Below are 23,100 nucleotides of genomic sequence, written 5' to 3'. Positions count from 1 at the left end.
AGTACAATACACAGTATACAGACCACAAATAAATCAATGTGAGAGAACGGCCTTTAAGACTTAAAGAGATACAGAGAAGAGTAAATATTCGTTAATTACATACACATAATAAGCATTTAAATTACACAACAGCAAAACCCCTTCATCATAAGGCACTTGGGGTGTTTTTCATTTTTCTTTAATCTTCAGTGTTTATATCAGAGAGCATCAGTCATTACATATCTTGTTTATTACTGGAGTCACAGAGGAGATGGTGTGATAGCACAGTCAGCTGTCAGGGGAGCCTTCACATCAGTCAGACCCCGGCAGAGTTAATGCCACACAATCACATATATATACGAAGCATCATCCCGGTCGACAAATCAGGGTTTGTGAGTGTGTGTGTGTGTTAGATAAAGGAATAATAATCATCGGCATGAAACACAAGTCGGAGGCTTCAGGGAGGTTTCTTTACATACACCCAATGTCTTATATTAAAAAAGCAGCGAGTGGAGGCACAGATTACAATGAGCCGAGTGTGAGAGGACGAGTAAACACAAACTGGGGGGTGCTTTTAAAGTGATCACCGCCTCATTAGGAGGGTGTGACGCACGGGATGTGAACAGACACAGTGATGGATGAGCGGAAAACACACGATGGTATGCATGAGTGAACCCTGCACAGAGGAAGTAAAGAACAAACAGTAAATCCTCACCCCCTCTCTGTCCCGCCCTCCCACATACATACACACACACACACACACACGGAATAAATGGCGTGCGTATATAACAAGTCCTCAAAATGTAACTTCACTATTCATAGTCTGATTTTGTAGTACAGTTTAAAATATAAATGCCCATTTCTCAACACAAGGTTTCAAAAAGTCATCGTTTTAGGGCTCAAACCCAAGAATCAAGCATCACAGAGGATGAAATGCAACAGTTTCAAAGAGCGTCAGAGCCCCCAGGCTGCACCTGCAGAGAGAAAACGACGTGTTTGGAGCTGATGATCTTCATGTCATTTAAAATGAGACATCATCGACTGTCCAGTGAAGTCGGACCTCCGCTGGCAGTTACAGGAGCGACACAGCCTCCAGATTCTCTTTGATTATCGTGTCCATAACCACCTGGAAGACAACCTGGATGTTGGAGGTGTCTGTGGCCGTGGTGAAGTGGTGGTAGATGAGTTTGCTGGGAGTAGCGTCGAGCGAGGCGAAGGTGGCGGCGATGAAGCGGGCCGACGAGTCCACGTCGCAGTCTGCACCTGAAAGGGGAGATGAGGAGGCGGATGAAACATCTGGCTCCTTTCCACAGAACACTGAACAGGTGTGGTGTCAGCCAGCCGTGCGTGTACACCGGGAAAGATTGTGAAGTCGCTCAGGTAACAAAACAATTGCAAAACAGAAATTATGAATTGCATGTTTGTGTTTCAGAAGAAAGAAAAAAACACCACAAATAAGATTCAAAATTCTTGTGAGGCTGATCTGTTTTACATTTGTTGTCACAATAACCCATGAACTACGACAGGGACAGGAGGACAGAGGGACAGAGGGACAGAGGGACAGGCATCACACCAACCATCAACCCAGAGTTCATGAAAAACTAGTTCCTAAGCAGTAAAGGAAGAAGTATTCAGATCCTTTACATAAGTAAAAGTACAGATGTATCATTTTCAGTAAAATGTACTTAAAGTATCAAAGTAAAACTACTTGTCACCCAGTGACTAATATATGATCATATATGACACCATTAGATCCTTTGGCCCTCCAAAGAGTCTCAGGATACATTTACTTTTTCTGTAGTCTTGTTTTTTTGTTAAATATTTTAAAGTTATTTAAAAGAACATACAGAGAAAAAAAATCCTCATAGACGCCTGAAACTTGACAAGAGGACACAACTACACACAGTACTGTGAGGGAGCCACTGTATTAGACTGGTCATCAGATCTGAGGTCATGCTGGCTCTGCTGGCTGACCCCAATCCCAAGAGTTTTAGCATTTATATTGACATTTGCATGAGAGCAGAGAGGACGCAGCCCCTGTAGATCCCACTGAGACGTGGGGAGCAAACTGCTGAGCAGAGTGGATACAAAAATCAAGAAGAAAATCAAGATCGATAATAATCAGTGTGTCTTTATGTTTAAAAGCCCCCAAACTGTGAATGTTGGTCTTTCCTTTTAATGTACATGGGCTCTTATGGCTGAAATAAAATCTATTATTGTTCATTGTATGATGCATATGATGATTTAATTAAGGGCTACACCTTTGAGTAAAATGTCCTTTTCCGATGGATGATTATGTACAACTTTACCTGTGTTTCAAAAAGGCCGAGTATAATCGTATATGTAACAAGTTCTGTTCATTACTGACAACTGTTTCACCCCTGCAGCTGTATTTTTGGTGTCTTATTCTACGTCCATGTGGACAGTTGTATCTGCAGGACATCATAACATGCACATCAGTCCTACCTTTAAACTGTGGCAGGTATAAACGCAGATGTCGCCCAGAGTGTAAAATCTTGTCTTGAAAAAGGTCCATCTTGTTCATGAATAAAATCTGCAATAAAAACACACAGAGAAAACAATCAGCTGAGAGAACGAGATGCTCATCACAAGTCTTTACAGATATTTACCTAAAATGTGACGATCGATAGCTGTGTTGAAACCAGCATGGGGCGAGGATGGCGGATCAATGAGCTCCATCTACTCATCAGTTTGCAATCAATCCCTCACAGCTGCTACTATATAAATCTCTGGCTCTAAACTCAACTTGTGCTCCTCTGTCGCCACATCTCACAGGAACTTTTGGTTTTGTAGTCAACCAATTAAAACTAAGGCCAAGTGTTGTCTTCTCCGTCCCCTTTGATCGCAAAAACACACATGAAACAATATAACGACGAGAAGGATGAGCAGATGTTCAATGAACAGGATACGGAGCAACACCTGTGTGTGTAATGATCACTGACCAGCCACAGTGAAGCGTTAACCCTCCCACGTTAAAAAGGTATTAAACGCTTCTGTTTAATGAGATAATTAGACATGTTAATGTGCAGGCCCACACACAACCCGGCACATAAACATGTCACACACACATTTAATTGTCCATTTGTCTCTAATGAAGCCTTAAATAATAAAAACTTGTAACACTTTGGTGTAACTTTCTTGTTCAGATCTCTGAGATTTTCCTCACGGTCTCAATATATCAAACTAAAACCTAGTGCCTTTGATTGGAGTTTTCTTTCTATAAAGGCCCGACAGCAATGTTAAAAAACAGTGATCACGGTGACAGGCTTCTGGAAAAGTTGCAGAAAACGCTGCATAATCAACAGCAAGTGACACTCGCATCAACATGCACGGACTTGTCTTTTAAGTGGGCTTTAAATGAGAGGGAAGTGGAATGAATTGAACAAGCTCGTTACACGCTTGTTTTAACGCGATCATTTACCGGAAAGGAGAACGGAAAAACACAGAGGGGGGAAAATGAAAATGTCGCCTCGCCAAAGCTCACCCTAATTACAACTCGCTGTTTAATTACGAGTGACGGAGGACTCAAGAGACAAAGGGATGGGGCTGGGCCCTCTGTGTGTGTGTGTGTGTGTGTGTGTGGAAACAGCATTTATCAAATGCATTAGTGTTGTTCTTGTCTCATGGTGTCATAGAGCTAATGGGGAGCCACAAAAAGAGTTCGCTTGCGTCACCTCCATGTTTTTTGTCAAACTTAATTGCGGTTCTCACCCTCTTCAGCTGGACCCTTGTTGTTGTCCTGTTATTTTTAAATATAGCTGTAGCTACTTGCCAGTCCGGAGGAGTGGTGGATAATTCAACGGAAGTTTCCACAAAACTTATTTTTTAAGTGAAACAAACAGATCGCAAAGTCTTTAAGATTGTTTTTCTGTACTGTCATTATATCACTTTATAACCACCTGGAGCTGTGGCTTACAAGATGAGTTGGGTTTGAGGGGCCAACACATCAACTGTATATAAAGATACAGTCAACGGGCCAACACAGTGAATTAGGGAGAAACAGGACTAAGACTTTGTGAGGCTGTACTTATGCACAGTGTTGCTTTGAGTATACTGCTAACATCAACATGCTCACAATGACAGCGCTAACGCGATGGTGTTTAGCAGGTTAGCCATGGTCATTATACTAGTTTAGTGCGTTAGCATGCTAACATTAAACACACATCACGGACGGTTGCCGTGTTATTATGAATCCCGCTGCTTTTGTTGGCAAGACCCGCCTTGTTCAAGCGCTGGGATTGGCCAGGCGTCCATGCTCGTCGGGGTACCGGTAACCTGATTCGTCCGGGTCCTATGCCCTGACCAGTGGGCCGTCCTGACCCTAACTACTCAAGGTCAATGCCTAGCCCTAACTAAATGTCTCTGGCTCATCTAGCTATGTAGGGTGGGTCTTGCCAAGAAGAGCAGTGGGATTGATGATTACGCCACTTTGACATGTGGACAAGAGGAGCCGGGGATCAAACCACCGACCACCGTCTGAGCTAGCTAGCAGGCTGTAGAATCTTAGTCCTTTTACGTCATCTTCATCCTGAGGTGAGCGACTGATGAATTCCTCACCATGGATGTGCTGCGGAAGAAAAAGTTGTTGCAGATGGAGGAGAAGAGCTTCATGCTCTCCTGAAGACGATTCTGCAGAGAGAAGACAATAACACCGTCAGGTAGCTGCAGAGGAGCAGCCATTTCGTCATATTTAAAACTTGGTCTGTGAGGAGACGACGTAATGACGATTGGGTGAGACTCAACAAATTCTCTCTCGTTGCTTTGTCTGGAGAGCATGAACATTTGTGAGGGAGGGATTGAGTGCAGCCTGTACCACGGAAGGGTCTTCCACCAGGGTCATGTCGTAACCGCTGAGCGCCACCACGAACAGCACCGCCCTGACGTCCTCGAAACAACCGATCCACTTCCTCCGCTCAGTTCTTTGGCCTCCAACGTCGTACATCCTGTACACAGAGGGGCGGAAAAAGTTGGATGAGGAATTGAGCTGAAGAGGGGGAAGTCAAGGTGCAGCTAAAGCTTTCTCTAATAAGAGAAATGAAAAGATCTAAAACAACATAAAGAGAAACAGGTTTTCTTTTCTTGAAACAAGCCGTTTCAAAAGTGATTTGAGCAGCTTTCACAGCACTCGACTTAACTGCCAAGATACATCAGAGGAATACATTCAGGTTAGGTCGTGTAAATCAAGCAAACATTCCAGCAACATTCAGCTGCGTACTGAAATTGTAACTTAATTACTTCGCCAGGGACCTTCATGTGTTATATACAGAATGTGTAAACTGTATATTGTGTGAGGCGAGGGGCTACAATTTGTGTCACACCATTTCCAGGATAAGCAACACTGTTAAACAGTCAGAAAAGTCTTGATCTCTGTTTCCTATTTTAAGTAAAAGATGTAAATTGTGCATATTGAGCGGGCGGCACAACAAATGGACCTCACACTTCATCGGTCTGATTGTCAGACCTGTGGTCCACCCACACAGCTGTTTGACCATATTTCACTGATTAGAGCTCCTCTCAGGACCGTGTCGGTGCGTCTGATCTCCGTCACTTCTCGTCCGTGTCCCATACACTCGTCGTTGCATAATAAACAAACACTACAGTTTATAGCAGTTTACTCTTTAGAGAACTGTGGATTGAGATTTTGGACACTTATCAACCATCTGTCCGCTGTAGAGTCGCACGATTGTAATTTTCACATTTACCAAATGCAACAATGCATTGTGGGACTGTTTATTATATAATAGCATTATATAGTGCAGACATTTCACACTGAGAATTTGGGCTCTAAATACAGCGCACTATATAGAAAACAGTGAACTTACACCTTTATTATTATCTTTAGTACACAGAGTTTGATGCCCAAAATCAACTTGAGCTAAGTCTAATCAGCACAATAACTGAAAACAACTGTGTGGGTGTGCAGCACCTTTAAATGTTTGCCTTCAACAGATTAACCCATTCTGGCCACTGACATATAGAGAACTATATATAAATTTAATAAAACAGAGCCATTGTTAATGTAGTTGACTACACCTGTGCGTTTCCTGCCGCGACAAGTCAAAATGTCGGCTTTGGAACCGGACTTATTGCCGCACACCCTGCCAATAGGCCCATGATAAAAGTGGGAGACGGGTATGCAATGACGAAATAATTATTAATTGGATAAAACAAAAAAAAAACAACGATTAAAGATGTTGAGAAAGGCAAGTAACAACGAAAGCTGTGTGACAATTGCAGAGGGATAAGAGAGATCCACACTGTGATTCTGGGCCCAGGTGCAATTGATTTAGCAGGGTGACACACTCCAACCAGGGACCCTCAAGAGAGTGAACACGCACGCACGCGCACACACACACACACACACACACAGCAATGACTCTCATACCACGGAGAAGTCATTTTGTCCATACGCTCTTAAATATGACAATTTCTGGCCTCCCTTTGATACTCAGATAACAAAACAGCAGTTTCTTTTCCGTCTTATTTCCGAGGCAAGAACATTCGATTATTGTTATCATTAATATTGTAAAAGACATAAGTAGGAGAACTTCAGGCTTATTTATCTATTTCTCGTTCACCAGACAGTGAAGGCAGCACTGTATTCAAGTTATTTACCAGCATGTGTGTGCAAGTATGCGATATGAAATCACATCGTGACTGACATGTCCTTTATCAGGATTCAATTTCCAGTAGAGAAGTGTAAGGCTGTGCTTTCAGTGTGTTCATGACCTTCCATACTGATCGTACAGTCGACTATAGCACTGAGGGGTAGCTCTAATCAATGACAGATTGTATTGGTTTTGGATAAGGTCAGATATTCCTAAAATATGTGATGTACACACACACACACATGCTCTCACACAAAGACAAGTGTGTCGCACATCTCTGAAGACCGGGCTCCCTCTTTTTTCAATTTTCACCAAGACAATAACAACATTTTTACCAGAGACAATCACAACACGGCAGCAAAATAAGCGTAAATGTCAATGTTCTCCAAAAGGACGAGAGAGAAAAACACAACAGGAATGAGAGCGGCAGAAACACACAGAGAGAGACGGACACACATTAGTTTGTCCCACTTCACCCATTTTCAAAACCAGATGTGCCATCTCCCACCTTCCATTTGAGCATCCATCGAGTTAATGCCACTCTTTATTTGAGAGGGGAAATGAACATGTGGAAACACAGACGCGCAGAGAGGGAAACAAACAGCGGAGGGCGTGCAAAGTAAAGACGAGGTAAGATTCCCGATGGAAACTTTCCGTGGAAAATGATGTGCGACACAGAACATGTCAGTGAAGCTGATGCTTCATTACACAAACCTACTCGCAAGCACATGTGCACAAGGTCACACACACGCAACACACACCACGATCCCCTCTCGGTGTTAGCTTTCATATCGTAGCTTTGCAGGAACAAAGACTCGTATGAACTCCAGGAAAGATGCGCTTCAAAGCTTTAGAAAAAGCTAGTGAGTGGACCTCGCATTAAGTTTTTTATTTTGTCTAATTTGTTGCCGAGATGTGTCTGGAGTAAAGAGATGTAGAAGATTTCAGGTCAACGAGTAACGATGAGTAATAGAACAAACTGGAAGCCCCAGTTGTCCTAACTTTAATATATCAGTTTATTCCAACATAAATCTGATTTTAGAGATCTTGATACAGTTCGTATGCATAGACTCGTACCAAATTTCTTTAAATAATATTACATTCACTCGGCCTTATACAGTGTATCTCACATCGTAAAGAATCACGTATTGTCGCGCCACCTTGGAAGATGGAAAACAATGTTGTGTAACCGTCGGTCGAGACTCTTTACCACGGGAGTCGCACACATCTACAGGGTCCTCATCTGATCTTAACCCTCCAGACACCTCCAGAGCAAAGCCTCCCAGCATGCCACGGGTGAGGGACTCTAAAAAAAGGTTAATTACCATGAAAGCAGAAGATTTCTACAACTGCACAGGTTTTAGTTTGTGATTTAGACTGAAAAGTGTTAAATTATTTTTACATTAAGCATTCATGATTTAAAATTACAATTACGAAATGAGTGTTCACATTTCAAATAGCATCGCTGTGGTTTGCAAACACATTTTGACTGAAAGATCAGGACTGGAGTCTGTCTATGGTGCACGTATTTGCTATTATTTATATAATTCTCTAGATGAAGACTGATTAAGCAAACTGTACAGACAGCAAACATGTTCCAAACCTTGACCCTGTCTGTATAAATAAATACTTTTCTTTATATGTCACACTTTGTCTTCAGCTAGTCCTCTCCTCCTTTACTCTCTCCACATCATGTTCACCCTCATCAGCAGTGTTTTAATGGTAATTATCAGAGCAGTTGATGTTAATGATGCAGGAAAAGACCCAGATCGTTATTACACTGAGGGGTTAAAGGTCAAACAGGACATCTGTATGCAAACTAGGCGGTGTCTGGGTGTAAAGTTGTGAGACGTTATGCTCTTACACACACACACACACACACACACACACATATGCAAGCCTACACACACAGAGACGCTAGGAAGACGATGGCTTGATGTCATCCCTTGCACGGTTGATTAAGTGTTTGAATAACAGGATAATGAGACCCGGTGTGTCGTTAATGTACCGGTTATTCAGGGTGTGAGATTTTTGATTGGTTCCTTTTTCAAATAATTCATCCAATCAAAACTGACAATCTTTTTAACATGAGCCTCAACTCCGGAGAACATGTGGTGTAAATTGCAGTTTTTCCAATAGAGGATACGTGGTGATCCGTCAGACCCCCTCATTCATATATTTTACAGCTTGTCTACTCTACCGTCCCACGCAGTGACCACATTCCTCGCAGTACATATGTTTTCCAGCTAATGTGCGACACAGCAAAGAAGATTATTTATTGTTTGAGAACCCCTTCAAAGCTCATTGGTTTCTCTGAAATGTAGGCTTTATTTTACAGTTGCCCCACAAGTTACAGAACAAACAGGAACGGATGAATCCATGTAAACATTCATCAACTACTGTTTGTTGTAATTGAAAGCTCTACTCTCCATCTTTGCTGAATTGTGTGCTTGCCTGTAGACAAATTTCACATTCAGTTGACCTGATGCACACTGACGAACGATTCAACAAAGATCCCAAAGCAGACTCAATCCTGGAATGTTAGGGCTGCATGCAGAGACCACTCGAAGCCAAAGGCCTGCACTTTTTTTACATTCATTCGTGGGTTGAAATTTGTGGATTCAAGTACAGTGAAATACTGAAGGAGTGAGCGCTGTTTAAAACCGTAAAGTTCAACATGAAGCAATTCTTAAATAATAAAAACGGGATTGCAGGGCGCAGATGCTGGCTCTGATGAGAAACCTTGAGTATCAACCAACAAGAGGGAGACAGTCATTGAACTGTAGGATGCAGTTTCACATTGTGCAGATCCTTACAATCAAGAAGAAACAGCCATCACGTGTTATTCATTTATAATCTCTCTACTGTTGAAGTTTGCAAATTACCTCAAATTTAAATCTTGTATCTGTAGCACACTATCCAGTAACCTTAGATATCCCTCATGTAAGAGAAGATAGAACTTTATTAATGCCAAAGGAAATCCTTGTGCCAGAGATTGATCAAAAATTACAACAAAAGATTAAGAAAAAACAACAGAATAAAAACAACGTGTTTATTATTATCTGCCGTCAAACTATAGTTGTGCATTCTCATTGGGGGATTTTAAAGCTTTATTATCCGATGTTTTTCTTAATTCTATTAACTGCTTTTAGTTCCTTGTTATAGTGTACTTGTGTTATTTCTATTTTGCCGTTTGTATTCTTGTGAATGTTTCCTGTTCTCTCTTGGAAAAGAGATCTTAACCTCAACGAGACTGCCTGACAAAATAAAAATGAAGAAAATAAAAACTCCGGTGTCTCTACTCATAGTGAAGGAAATCATTTGTTAACTCAGTTAGTAGAACTACAAACTGTCTACGTCGGAATGGAAAAACTCAAGCTCGATCTTTCTGACAAACACAAACCATCAACTCCTCCAAATCCCTTTAATATCCCCTTTGTTGCCAAGTTTGAAATAATTACATTGACTTATGCTAAGCTCTTCATCAACCTCAAGGGCTTGATCTCTCCAAGTCACAGGCACGAACCCACCCACACACACACACACACACACACACACACACACACCGTCCTGCAGCACCACCTGGGACTCTGCTCCCCTCTCTCAGGTCTGACGCCGTCACCTTGTGGTGACGTCACCATCACAATGTTTCACAGTGAAACAAAACACATTCACAAATTATTAAAAAGCAAAAACAACAAGCTTCTGAGTGACTCTACGGTGACGCAAACAGTAAGACTGCGAGGAGAAAGCTGCGCTGCAGAACAGATACGGTTATCTGTTGCCGGGAAACTTTTCCTGACGTGAAATACTGTCAAATGCAGTCAAAATTGGTGTATGTATGGCATTAAACGCAGGAACACTCTCAAGTCAGTGGCATCCAGAGACGTAAAAGAAGCATTTCGATTTCACACAAATACCCCTGACTGAAGTCATCTGCTGACAAACTGACTCGCTCTACAATGTTTATATGCTAAACAGAGATCTTATGAAAAGCTGAGGTAACGTGTTTTATCATTTTAATTCCCTATAAGATGTAATGTTGAGCATGGATGGCAGGTTGTTATTGTGGTAGAGAAGAGGTGCTCCTCAGGTAGACATTTTAAGAAAGAAGAGGAGAGTAATCGGATTTTCTTGAAGTGACACACACACAATAAAATGTGTGTGTGCTGAATGTATCCTTGTTAACCCTCCGTCCATGGACCATTAGTCTCCCCATAAAACCAAACTCCGGAAAATCAACCACAATCCAACACACTAAAAGCAGGCGTCTTGATTTTCATTTCTGCGGATCACAAATGTTTCGTGTCAATTTGTCCAATAATCTGTTTTATGATCAAACACACGGAGAACTGACAGGATTCCCATCAGCCCCAGAGTAGTTTGTGTTTAGTGCTAATTGGCAAATGTCTGCATGCATACGCGTTAAACACAGATGATGAGCAGGGTGAACATCATGCCTGCTTCATCATAGAGAGTACAGCACTTTAGCTCAAAGCTCCACTGTGTACAGTACAGCTCTCACAAATATCTGGATTATTTTCAAGGATACTTAAATTTGAGTTTCATAAAATATACTATATCAACCTTCAGCCACTTCTCTTAGATATTTCTTTGTGTACCCAATTTAAAAAAATCTACTTGTACAGTTAGTAGTTTCTTTAATTTCACAGGTTTCACAATTTCAATACTTTTAATTCCAAATACAAGACATATTTCCAAACATATATGTAAAAATCTGCCACCAACTAGTGACGTTTAGAATAGCTTAACATTATATTCTAACATTGACTAACCAGCAGATAATGAAAACGGTCAAGTACTAAAGCTGGCAGCGAGTGCTTGGGCAGATCCTGCTCGTGATTTATAGCGGATGCAACTTTGTTGATTTTATGCTGTCATTTTCTGCACATTCTGTACATTTTGTCAGGCTTTTACCTCTAAACAACAAAACTTCCTCAGCCCTTCTAACTCTCACAACTTCCATTGTTCACGCACAATTTACTCCAACTTCTTTCAGTGCTCGCATTACAACCAACACTTCAACTGTTTTTCAGTTTAACCACTTCGACTGACGCTGGAAGCTCAACTTATCCTCGGCTGACATTTCAGTTCCTTTCAGCGCTCGAACTTTGACTGAATCTTAAAATCCTTTCAGCATTCAGAAGTGATACTTCACCTTCACTTCATTTAGCTGTTCTCTCTTAACTTACAATTTATTTCAATTTCTGTATTTTGACTTCCCCTTCATCAGCAGCAAGCACATGAAACCATCTTCTTCAGAACACTTTGCCATTTCCAGTTTTATGCTGGATTTGTATAATGCATTCTTGTTAAAAAAAACAAAAACGTCCAAACAACATCATCAGCAGCTCCATGAGTGTATAGCATTAGAGGTTTTAGCGTGGGCTTTTTCTGTGATGCTGGTTTGTTATGCATCAGTCAGGCTGCAGAGAAATCAAGTTCATTAATATCCATCACCCTGTCGTAACCATCGGCAGCTTCAGGAAATGAGTTCAGCCATTGGAGGACGATAAAGACGTCGGTATTATGACACATCATTGATCAGAGATGAATATTGTCATCCGGCATCAGCCTCAGATACCTGCCGTCTGCTTCTTCACTGATAAGACGGAGCCCCTCGTGCTCTTGAATGTGTGTGTGGTCAGTAGATGTAAAGCCTAACGATAGCAGTCATATCCACGTATTGAATGAAGCCACCCATCTCCATCTCACATCTCGGGCCTATCACATGGCTGTAGACAGAGATAAGCGTGTCACAGCTGAAGAAGTGAAGTAAGTTGGTATGACAGGCGCTTTTGGAGAAGTCAAGTTCAGCTCGGACTGAGTCACTGGTTGTAAGCACTCTTATTCTGGAGTGTTAATAAAAAAGAGTGAAAGGCGTCTACCTGAAAATGAGACGGTTGACTTTGAACTGGGTCTCTATCACGCCTGTCGTCCTCAGTCGTACTCGCAGAACGTCTGTCTCTGTGGGCACGTAATCTGGAGAAGTGATGCGGGTCAGGTTCTCAAAGAAACTGCCAAACGAGGAAGAGGAGGAGGAGAGAGAATGGTGAAAGACAGAGGAAACGGGGGGGGGGGGGGGGGAGGGAGAGGTAGGAAAACTTAATAACCGGCAGACAAACTTGAGATCAAAAGAGAATCAGGTATCAGTTGCGGGTGTCTCGTATATTGTATGTGTGTGTGTGGCAATCAGCTGCCAGGTGGCGGGTAGAGCATGCAGTGATAAAGCTGCAGGCCCAGGGGGCGCAGCAGCTCATCACCATGAATATTCACACTGCAGTTTACCATAATAACACACCGAGGCTAAGCTTTCGAACTCAGATTAGCTATTAAGACAGCTATAGTGTAATCAACTGTACCATGTGTGTGCGCTCAGTGAGATGTGATCTTTTCTCACACACACACACACACACACACACACACACACACACACACACACACACACACACACACACACACACACACACACACACACTGACATCGCCACCTACCTAAACTGACGGTGACATTCTCAGCTAGTCATCCTGCATCAGTTTCTTGAACAGGGACAAACATCCTGCTGCTTGAAAAACACACTGCCTGCCGGACGCTGCGCAGTGAGAGCTTCTATTTTGTACTTCTGTCTTTGTGAGGACCCGTCTGAGTTTTACAGAAAGGGCTCATTTTTCATTTGACTACATTTTGACCAATCCTCAATTCTTCTGTTAAAGAAAAGAAGCTATAAAAACCCACTGTACACCATCTGCTCAGCATTAAACATCACAGAAACACAGTTAGATACGAGCTGGTGAACATAGTGGAGCATTTAGCAGTTACAGACAGGAGTTATCATTCCTCAGGAGTTGGTAAAGACCAAAAAAAAAAGAGCTAAAAAATAGTGAATATTGGACTCGCATTCATCAGGTGGACAGATACACAACTCCAAATGAAATATCATGTTGCTCCGTGACTGCTGGATGTGCCAATAAGCAACTGTTTGATATGAGACTCTATTGTCTATCTTGGACACATAGAGTACAGAATCTGTTGTAAACAAGCTGAGCCAAGTCACTTTATTTAGTAGAAAAATCAAAAGTGAGCACAAAAAACTGAGTACTTACAACTACACTTAGTACGGTGAGTAAAGTCATTTAACTTGATCCTCGAAAATCCTTGAAAATGTATGTTTTTTTCAGTCGTTTCAGTATTATTACCAATGAGAGTTATTCCCTTTCTAGATAAAATAAGATCCAAGTTGTACTAATTTGGAATATCCCCTTTAAAGCTAATTTAAGGATCTGGAAAATGTATTATGTCAATAAGGGTCCTCACAAGTATAGAAGTATGAACATGAGCGTGTGTGTGTGTGTGTGTGTGTGTGTGTGTGTGTGTGTGCCTCAGGAAAGTGGAGGGTGATGGTGATGTTCGGTGGTTCTCAGTGGGAACAAGGGAGGCTGTCGGTGTAGATAACGCCAGAGCCGAGGCCTCTCGCTGGGGTAGAGGATGAGATCGGACAACCTCCTGGTGGGTTCCAGCTCTGTCTTACACACGACGTCCTTTCTACACTCCTGTCTTATTTTCGTCTTCGTCCTCACTTCTTTACTTTCATTATTGTGCCTGCACACATTTGTCTTTTCCTTGAATATGCACATTTTTAAACATTCAGTCTTATTATTTATACCTCTACGTTTGAGCATTTGTTTGTGTTGCATTGCTTTGCATCCAAAACCAATAAAAAAACAAACTCATGCATGTATTTTAAAGATGTGAAATAGATGTATATAATACCCATGGAGGTACATGTAATTAATTACACATTACATGGGATTGTCTCACTCCCTCTTTCCTCTCCCCAGACTCTGATTCCCAGTGACAGCGAGCACACGGCCGAGCATCGGCTGCTAAGTCCAGCTAATTAGACCCCCGCACCTCCTCGACACAGCGGGAGTGTGTGCTGGCAAAGTACTCACTACAGTGCCGAGTCATTGAGCTCGTACTCGTATCCGCGGGCCGCCGCCGCCCTCACTCCCTGGTCGGCCAACAGACAGGACAGGGCGTGGCTAAGGAAAGGAAACAGCACCTGTTCTTCGTCAAAACAGCGCCCACACGACAGGACAGAATGGGCGTGGACCTGCAAGAAGAGACGGAGACAGATATATGGATGGATGGACGGCTGGTCAGGAAGGAGGGGAGGGCAGACGGAAAAGAGGATGTGAGTCTTAACGACAGAAAAGTTCAGCAAGTCTGTCTCGGCTCTTAAGACTCGGTAATCTTTACTGATGGACAAATTTATGGATATACACAAACACATACACACCCTGGTGACATTTAATAGAGGAAATAATTTGGTCATCATCTCCCGGCAAGATGTGCGTAGTGGGTGGACAGTGTATGATTTTTGATAACTTTGACAATAAAGTTCAAATCAAATTGAACCCCACAATCCAATCACCCACCCAGTGTAGCGCTCTGCTCTCATGCAAACAAACCGTTACTGTGTGTGTGTGTGTGTGTGTGTGTGTGTGTGGCGCTAGATGCAGCAGCTGTGGCTGCAGTGCTGAGATGCTGCTCTCTAGTGGAGATCTGGTGCAGTGACGCAGAGAAGAGGAGCAGGATGGAAAAGAGAAAGATAGAGAAGAGAGGGATTTGGCAAAAACAAGTTTGATAGAATTGAAAAACACAAAACGTAAAAAAGGAACAAACATGCAGAGAGACAGGTTGACACAGAGACGTGCAGACAGACTACCTTGTTCCTGGTGTTGGCCAGGTTGATCCGGAGGACGCCCATGCCATGGAGGACAAACTTCATGGAGGTCAGGAGGTTATCCAGCACTGCAGGCTGCCAAAGATCAACGGTCAACGGTTAAGTTTATGAACAGCCACGGCAACAGGAGGAAACTGAAAGTCATCACTAACAAGGACAACTTTTAAAAAGAGTACCTCATTTTGAATCATACAGGAATAACAGTCAACAGACAACCAGCTTAGCATAAAGACTGAGAATCACTGTCCAAAGGTAACAAAATCTGCCTCCCAGCATATCTAAAGTTCACTAATCAACACATTTTCATATAGTATTCATGGGGCATAGTGTGTGTATGTGTGTGTGTGTGTGCATTTCCATTTATCACACCCCATGGATCAGCAATCAAATCCTATTGAGAGCGTAGGAGAGGGAGAGTCACATGTAATTCACATAAATTAAACTCATAACTCTGTTTTAGTGCTTGGAAACCTTGAGTCTTTAGTGACTGAGCAGAATGACTCCTGCAGAGAGTCAGGATGTGTGTGTGTGTGTGTGCGTGCGTGTGTGTGCATGAGTTATACTCTCTGTCGCTCTCCTGCCAGCTCAAGATAAGCTTCACATTCCATCACGATTCTATCACGGTCTGGTCGCTCTTCTCCCTCTCTCTGTGTGTGTGTTTTAGTGTCCAGATCGAGATGTGTTGCTCTCCAAGTGAAATGTGCGAGGCGAGATAATTCGGTGAGGTGACGGGGCTTCATCTCACCAGGAGAGCTGGGCTGAGGGCTGCTGACACCGCGGCATCGGGGACATTTCGGGAGAACCTCGGCTGACAGCGCTGCATTGATTTGCGTCGGAAATAAGCTGCTTTGTGCATTTGTCTCCCTCTGCCTCATCATCACAGTCATCTGTTCAGATATGCAATTTCATACAACACTAGATTTGTTGTATCACAACACCACATTCTTGTAATCTTACAAACAATAAATATTTTTTGGTGCAGATTCTATGTTTTATGACCATAAGCATCACTAGAAACCAGGCAGTTGGTGATATAGGGGTGATGGCAAGCTTGAGGTTTGCTACAAAAACGTGTTTATGAAGTGGTTTCTGCTCTAGTTCAGGTTAGTGAACAATGGACAAAGACTAAGAGAGGCTTTCAAGTATGAAAAGTGCAGCTAAGGAGAAGTAAGATACGAACAGGACGAAGAGTCTACAGCCATGGTTGCAGCTCTAAAAAGCTGTACTTAGGTGCAACAGCGCATGCATTCTACCATGCTAACATGCTGATGTTAGCGAGGTGTAATGTCCACCAGGTTGACCTTCTTAGTTAGCATGCTAACATTTGCTCATTAGCAAGAGACATAAAGTACAGCCGAGGATGATGGGAATGAATTTACATTTGCAAATATCTGGTTATGAACCAAAGGGACAATAATAATGTTGACCTAATGATGGCTCTTGATGAAAAGTTAGCTGACCAGCTGACATTGACATCCCTAGAGCCGCGCTGCAAGTGTGACTAAAAAGTACGGTCGACACAAAATACAGGCAAAGTTAGTTCTTCCTAAAACGTGTTCCTTAGTGAAACTCTGTCACGCTCATCGGGACACAACACCCACACAGGTGTTCTATTCTATGGTCCAATAAGAACGATAACAAGTAAAGGTGACTGGCCCTAATAAGTGTAATAAAACTAACATGGGCGTAAAGGACGATGTCAATAACTGCCAGTTTCTGTGAGAGGAGGTCTAACCAGGAAGCACACGTAGAAGCACCTGTGTGGGTGAGTGTGGAGGCTTTAAAGATGAATGCAGTTACACACATATTCAATTGGGCCTCATGACACACTACATTACAAACGTACGAATTGAAGGGGGCATTCGAGCCTTGTACGAGACCTCTGCTAAATGTGTAGTTTCATCGTGGATTTATCTAGGCTACCTCTCCTGTGGATGTTGTTCTTCCATCTTCAAGATTCAGAGTTCTACCTCTGCTACCAGGGTCTCTCCTACCTTGACTGGTTCTCTATGCAAGCTTGATGAGACAAACACAAACACTTTTGATGTTGGGTGCCTCAAAAAGCCCTGAATCTTTAAGTATCCATCCTTGAGGCAGTTCACAGTAAATCTGGGCTGTCCGACACTTGCGCCTGCTTTAGACGGGCTTATGTACTGAAGTGAAGGTATCTTAAAGCTACCCTGTGGAGCTTTTGACAGCTCGCTGTGCTGAGAGTCTTTATGAGGGCGTACCCGTTTGTGTCACCTATGAGGATGCATATTCTGGAATCGACAATGTGCCAACAAACAGAGCAGTGCACCAACGAAGGCAGTGAAGAAGAAGGCAATACAGGATCGAAAATTTTTAAGAAATCAGCATTTCGAATGTTTTATAAGGATGGAAATACACTCAACATATGAGATCTCAAGGAGGCACACAATGCATCTTCACAACGACAAGATTTTCCCGTGAGTTGAATCAACACTTAATAATTGGAGCTTTGTTAGCATTACAAAAAGGTAGCATTCATTGGATCTATTCAATTGCTAAATCTGTCCACCCCCTGGATTTAAAGTGCAACGGATTAAATGACCGCCCGAATCCCTCGTCTCTCCCTTCAGTTGGTTTATTCTTCTTTCTTCCTTCCCTCCCACCACCTTTGTCCTCCTTATAAATTGTTTCCAAGTTCCTCCTTCTATCTGACTCAAGGCTTACTTTGGTTCTGTGTTGACAGTAGAGGTGGGAGGCAGAGAGGGAGGGGGGGGGGGGCATCAACATCAGACACTGTGTGTGTGTGTAGAACGAGTCTCTCTCTCTGTGACTAACCGTACGTGAAGTAAACTGACCAATCAGCTTGTACTGGCTGTTGCAACTAAACACACTTTCTGCCGGATGACTACGTTACCCCTAATACACAAACACTGGGCCATTCTCTCCACTGACCAATGCACGCCTACACACACACACAGGCACGCACGCACACGCACACACAAAGAGCCTGGGGCCACAGGTCGGTTGCTCTATGGTAATCTGAATCCACCATCACACTATACCTCACCTCTCTGGAAGAGTATAGTGTAAAGAGACACTGTGTTTTCACCCGTGTGTGTGTGTGTGTGTGTGTGTGTGTGTGTGTGTGTGTTGATTAGTTTACAAGGAAGTACAACAGACAGAAATCTCTCACACCTTTCCAACCTTTGTTTCCTGCTGGCTGTCAATACCAACACAGTTCAAAGCATTGTGGGAACTTTATGTTGGAGATACTACAACTCCCATTACAGCAGCGTAATCTCTAAATCCATCCAGAGACACTGAACGATTGTTCAAACTTGCTGTTTGGATCGGCTCCCTGAACCCAAACAAACTAACAGTCATTTGCAGTTGTCTTGTGTCAGAGCAATTTACTACAAAACATTAACATGTGCACACAGACACACACAGACACACACACACAAAGCCTCACTTTTGTTGACACAGAGTTGTGTGCATTGGAACAGAATGAAGGGAAGTTTCAGCCTATCCAGAGTAAAGGCAACACCACGGCCTCGGGCTGCAACTAAAGGAGGGATGAGACAAAGAGGAGCCAGCTTCCTACCTTTCTTCCACTCAAACAGGCTGCCTGTCATGGTCCTAGTGCAATACAAACCTGGCTGGCAGGGCCACAGAAAGACCAGAAAGGGAAATAAAGAGATGGGGGTTTTCTCACTGTGCCTTCAGGGGAAATATGGTCGAACAGATAGCGTTGAGCAGGGACTACCTATCCAGTTCAAGACAAGGTCCAGATGTTTACGACTGCATTGGTGGACACAAAGACGCTTGTTCAAGATAGCAGGTAGGGCGTCAGAGGTGGAAACAAATACACATGTGGAACAATATGCACACAGGCTTGATAAAGAATAAGTATGTGTGTGTGTGTGTGTGTATGTGTGTGTGGTTGGGATGGTCAGGAAAGGGCAGGGCAGGTTTGTGAGTTAGTGTCATTTTTCTAAAACAAGGGCGTCACCTGAGAACAAAAGCCAAACCCAACTAACAGCATGGAGAACAAAGGAGATGTGACTGCTGGTATTTAACCCGTGTTCATGCTTGAACATGTCAAATATCTTTGTGAACTGCTTACATTGTTAATAATTTGTGCTTTTTAGCAGCTTTCTGAACAATGAAAATGTGCAATAGCTCAAATGTCGGGCTGGGGTATCATTTAAAAATTGCCATAGTTGCCAGAGGGATTACATTTTTCTTGTTTAATTGAAATGTCTCGACAACCTTTGAATGGATTGTTATGGAAATTGGTGCTTAAACTCCGGTCCCTCTCAGGATGAATTGTAATGACTTTGGAGATGATCTTGTTTAACCGAGCGCCATCATCAAGTAAACACTTATATTTGTCCAATACTTAAATACCTTCCCATCAGCCTCAGCTGTACTTTGTGGTTAGTGCTAATTAGCAAATGTTAGCATGCTCACAAGTGAACTAAGATGGTGAATACAGTAAACCTCATACCTGCTTAACGTCAGCATCTTAGCATTGTTATTGTGAGCATGTTAGCACGCTAACATTAGCATTTGGCTTCTTTAGTACAGCATCACAGAGACTCTTGCTCTCGTTTGATACTAGTAGCAACATAACTGAGTTTCGGTACCAATAATAAAACTGTAATAACTTTGTAATAACATGTTTTTCTGGAGAACCTCTTTAATTAACTGTTTAAAATAGGACAGGTCTCAAATATTAAATGTCTGAAGACAAGCAACTGTACAAAAACTTCTCCTAAATACGTTTTGAAATAAATAAATAAATAAATACTGTTTAAAACTGTCAAAATGTGTATTTGAAGAGACAACATGATTGAATCATTGATAAGGAATTAGACTACACGTTCAATACAGATTTTTGGTACTTTTGGTTAGTTTTTGATACACATTTAATTCTGCACCAAAAAAGTGTCGAGGTTTGACATCCAGCTCCTCCTCAAACTGATAAAAGCATAAATAGAGCTCCTCCGGGGTTCGTTATCCTTCTTTATTCAACACAGCCCAATAAAAGAAAGCATGACGCTTGTGTTGACGGAAGGGAACTGCAGACAAGGTGCCGGTTATGAGACAGGAGAGGCAGCAGAAGGAGAGAGGACTGCAGGGAGGGAAGCTGGAGGCGTCTTTAATATCTCGGAATGCATTGAAACGTCCCAGCTGCCAGTACAAACAACTGGGACCTTCATATGTCATACCAGTGTGTGTGTGTGTGCATAATCCTGACCATGAGCAACTGCAAAAACAAATGTTTCGACAAAGTTTGACAGTGTTTTGGACATAAGATGATCAACAACTTAACGGCAGTGTGAATTGTATTTAGGAGAGTTCAAACTCCACCATCTTCATCTGTGGAGCTTGCCTTGTCAGCCTGTTCCGGTGACAGGGCTGTTATTAAAGAGCACGATGAAGACAGAGAAAGGCCTCCTCAGTCATCACATACTCATTATGTATATGCATGGCAGGAAGGTGGAGAGAAAGACGAAAAGATACAGGAATAGTGAAGGGGAAAAGAGGAGAGTAATGGACAGGGATGTGGAAAAAGATAAGCCTTCAATGAAAACAAGATGGTGTGTGTGTGTGTGTGTGTGTGTGTGTGTGTGTGTGTGTTGAACCGTTTCCATTCTCCCAACCCCAGTACAACGGAGGAATCTGGCTTCCAGTTGCTCACAAACACACACACACACTGAAGGAAGAGCAGATGCGAGCCAAACCACTGCATACCAACTTGGATCTGAGCCTGCGTATCGTGAGAAAATATCCCCCACGGGAACTAAGCATCGCCTCGTTTTACATCACATCTCCTCTTCATCTCCGTCACCGACTCCACATCATTAACTTTAATTCCACTCCTGTGATGCATTAATTAAACCGAGCTCTTGGCTTCCCCTTAAGTGCGATTGTTGTCCAGCTCTCTTCTTCTGGAAACACAACACTGTATGCTAATAGACTGCTCAAAGAAAAGCATCAGGCAGACTGAACCAGTCTCCTCAGGTGTACGTGTGTGTGTGTGCGTTCCCCACCTTGAAGCTGGTGAGCTCTTGCTTGGTGAATCCATGACTGTGAATGATCTTCATCTGTTTGACCAAAGTGCTTTTGCCGCTCTCTGCTGCACCTGGAGGAGGTTGTAAATAGGTGTTAAACTGGGTCTTCTTTGTTTTTGTTAATGCAGTAGAGATAAATCATATGAAACTTGCATCTGTGATCAAGTTTAATCATTGAATCTACAATGGTTCAATTAAACAGTGGATTTATTAGTCAGTCACAATCAATTTTTTATGGAAATTGTATGTTGTTCAATGGGAAATATCCAGCGAGGGATTCAGGTGCTACTCATATATCCACTGTGAGTTGAAGGATGTTCAGTCGTCAGTCTCACCTAGCAGGAGTATTTTAACCACATTCATCTCCCGCTTGGCGTACTCGTACAGGTCTCGGTCTATCTTGGTGCTGTGGATCCTCGCCTTCTTCTCCTCCTCCTCTGTAACTTCGGTACCGAGGCACAGTCCCATCCTGAGCACTCATCTCCTCCCACGACCCCCGGCCTGAGAGGAAAAAACAAAGGCAGGGAGTCCAGACTGGAGGTCAAGCCCAACTTGTTTCTATGAGCTGCAAGCCACGAGCTCTCCTGCTAAATCCGCACGCGGCAAGCAAGCGTTACTGGTAACTCTAGAGAAAGAAAAGTTCAGGCCATCTCCGACACATATCCGTCAGACTCCCTGGAGTTGGGGCTCAAACCGTACGGACGAATTTGATTTTACGCATCGCTCCAATAGTTTTCTTGTCTTTTCCTTCTCAGGGGCAGATTTTAACGGGTGGTTACTTTTCGGCGACTGTCCTCAGCCGTGAAAACAACCAAACTGTTGACACTGTGCGGTTCAAAATCTGCCCTACCGCCTTGGCAAAGAACCAAGACAATCCTAAAAGTGCCTCCTCCCACTGCAGCCTGCTGCACAGATGGAAAAGTTTTGGGACTTCCCTGGGAAGTGACGTCCCGGAGACAAAAATGCTGAATCCGCAATTTCACCTGTGTATGCTGAGAAAACTAACTACGCTTTATCCCTCGAAGTGGTGCAAAGTAACTGAGTACATTTAGTAAAGTAGTGTATTTCCACTTTAAATAACCAGTTACTTTGTCTACAAAACGTATTCTCTAGTTGGAATAAAGCCCCTGCCATCACACACAGGTGTTTTCATTTAGAATGGCTGATGAGACCTGCTCAAGTTACAGTTACGTTATGATGGATTTACAGTGTGTGATGTGAAAAACATCCACACACGGATAAGTGATAACGTTCTAACTTGCAAAAAAACAAATAGAGACACAGATGGCAAGCAAGTCAGTTAAGTCTGTGCGCGCGCACACACACACACACGCACAGTCTGGAGAAAAGGTTTCACCAGATGAAGTGAGTAAAAAAATGAGTTGTGAGCGATTCAACAAAAGAGTTTTTATTTCTTCTGGGAAACTATAGCAAATTAATAAATTATTTTATTAAAGTAAAAAAAAAAAAAAATCGAACCAAATAAAGAATTTTCTGTGATGATCGTCTGCCGATCGTGTATGTTTATCTTGGGACTCATTTCAGTTTTGGAGCACTTGGGCACTACTCAGTCATTTCTCTCATACGTTTTACAGATGAACGTCAAAACCCTCATTTGTTGGCCCAATAAAAATAAATTAATAATGCACAAAAACAAACACATCCAGCTTTTTCC

General features: G+C 42.6%; 1 protein-coding gene across 1 annotated transcript; it reads right to left on the bottom strand.

The window, feature by feature from the left end:
• Positions 1-39: 39 nt before the first annotated feature.
• On the bottom strand, positions 40-22,311 carry gnav1 (guanine nucleotide binding protein (G protein) alpha v1). The gene is made up of 9 exons (XM_031864618.1): positions 21,761-22,311; positions 21,405-21,496; positions 15,358-15,450; positions 14,582-14,742; positions 12,518-12,646; positions 4,814-4,943; positions 4,558-4,629; positions 2,446-2,533; positions 40-1,242 (listed from the first exon to the last, which is right to left on the bottom strand). The coding sequence occupies exons 1-9, from the start codon at positions 21,891-21,893 to the stop codon at positions 1,052-1,054; spliced, it is 1,089 nt and encodes a 362-aa protein (XP_031720478.1). The 5' UTR covers positions 21,894-22,311; the 3' UTR covers positions 40-1,051.
• Between the last annotated feature and the right edge of the window lie 789 nt (positions 22,312-23,100).

This window comes from Anarrhichthys ocellatus, unplaced genomic scaffold (assembly GCF_004355925.1).
Source record: "Anarrhichthys ocellatus isolate YVR2014 unplaced genomic scaffold, GSC_Weel_1.0 scaffold31, whole genome shotgun sequence".
In the NCBI taxonomy this organism is placed as follows: Eukaryota; Metazoa; Chordata; class Actinopteri; order Perciformes; family Anarhichadidae; genus Anarrhichthys; species Anarrhichthys ocellatus.
The sequence above is the reverse complement of the archived record's forward strand: the minus strand, read 5'-3'. Positions and strand labels throughout refer to the sequence as shown.

Excerpts from the sequence above, each read along its gene's own strand:
- gnav1 (XM_031864618.1), bottom strand. The coding sequence starts at position 21,893 with ATGGGACTGTGCCTCGGTACCGAAGTTACAGAGGAGGAGGAGAAGAAG. Across the intron at positions 21,497-21,760 it reads GGTTAAAATACTCCTGCTAG|GTGCAGCAGAGAGCGGCAAA; the intron begins GTGAGACTGACG and ends AACCTCCTCCAG. Across the intron at positions 14,743-15,357 it reads TGGCCAACACCAGGAACAAG|GTCCACGCCCATTCTGTCCT; the intron begins GTAGTCTGTCTG and ends CTCTTCTTGCAG.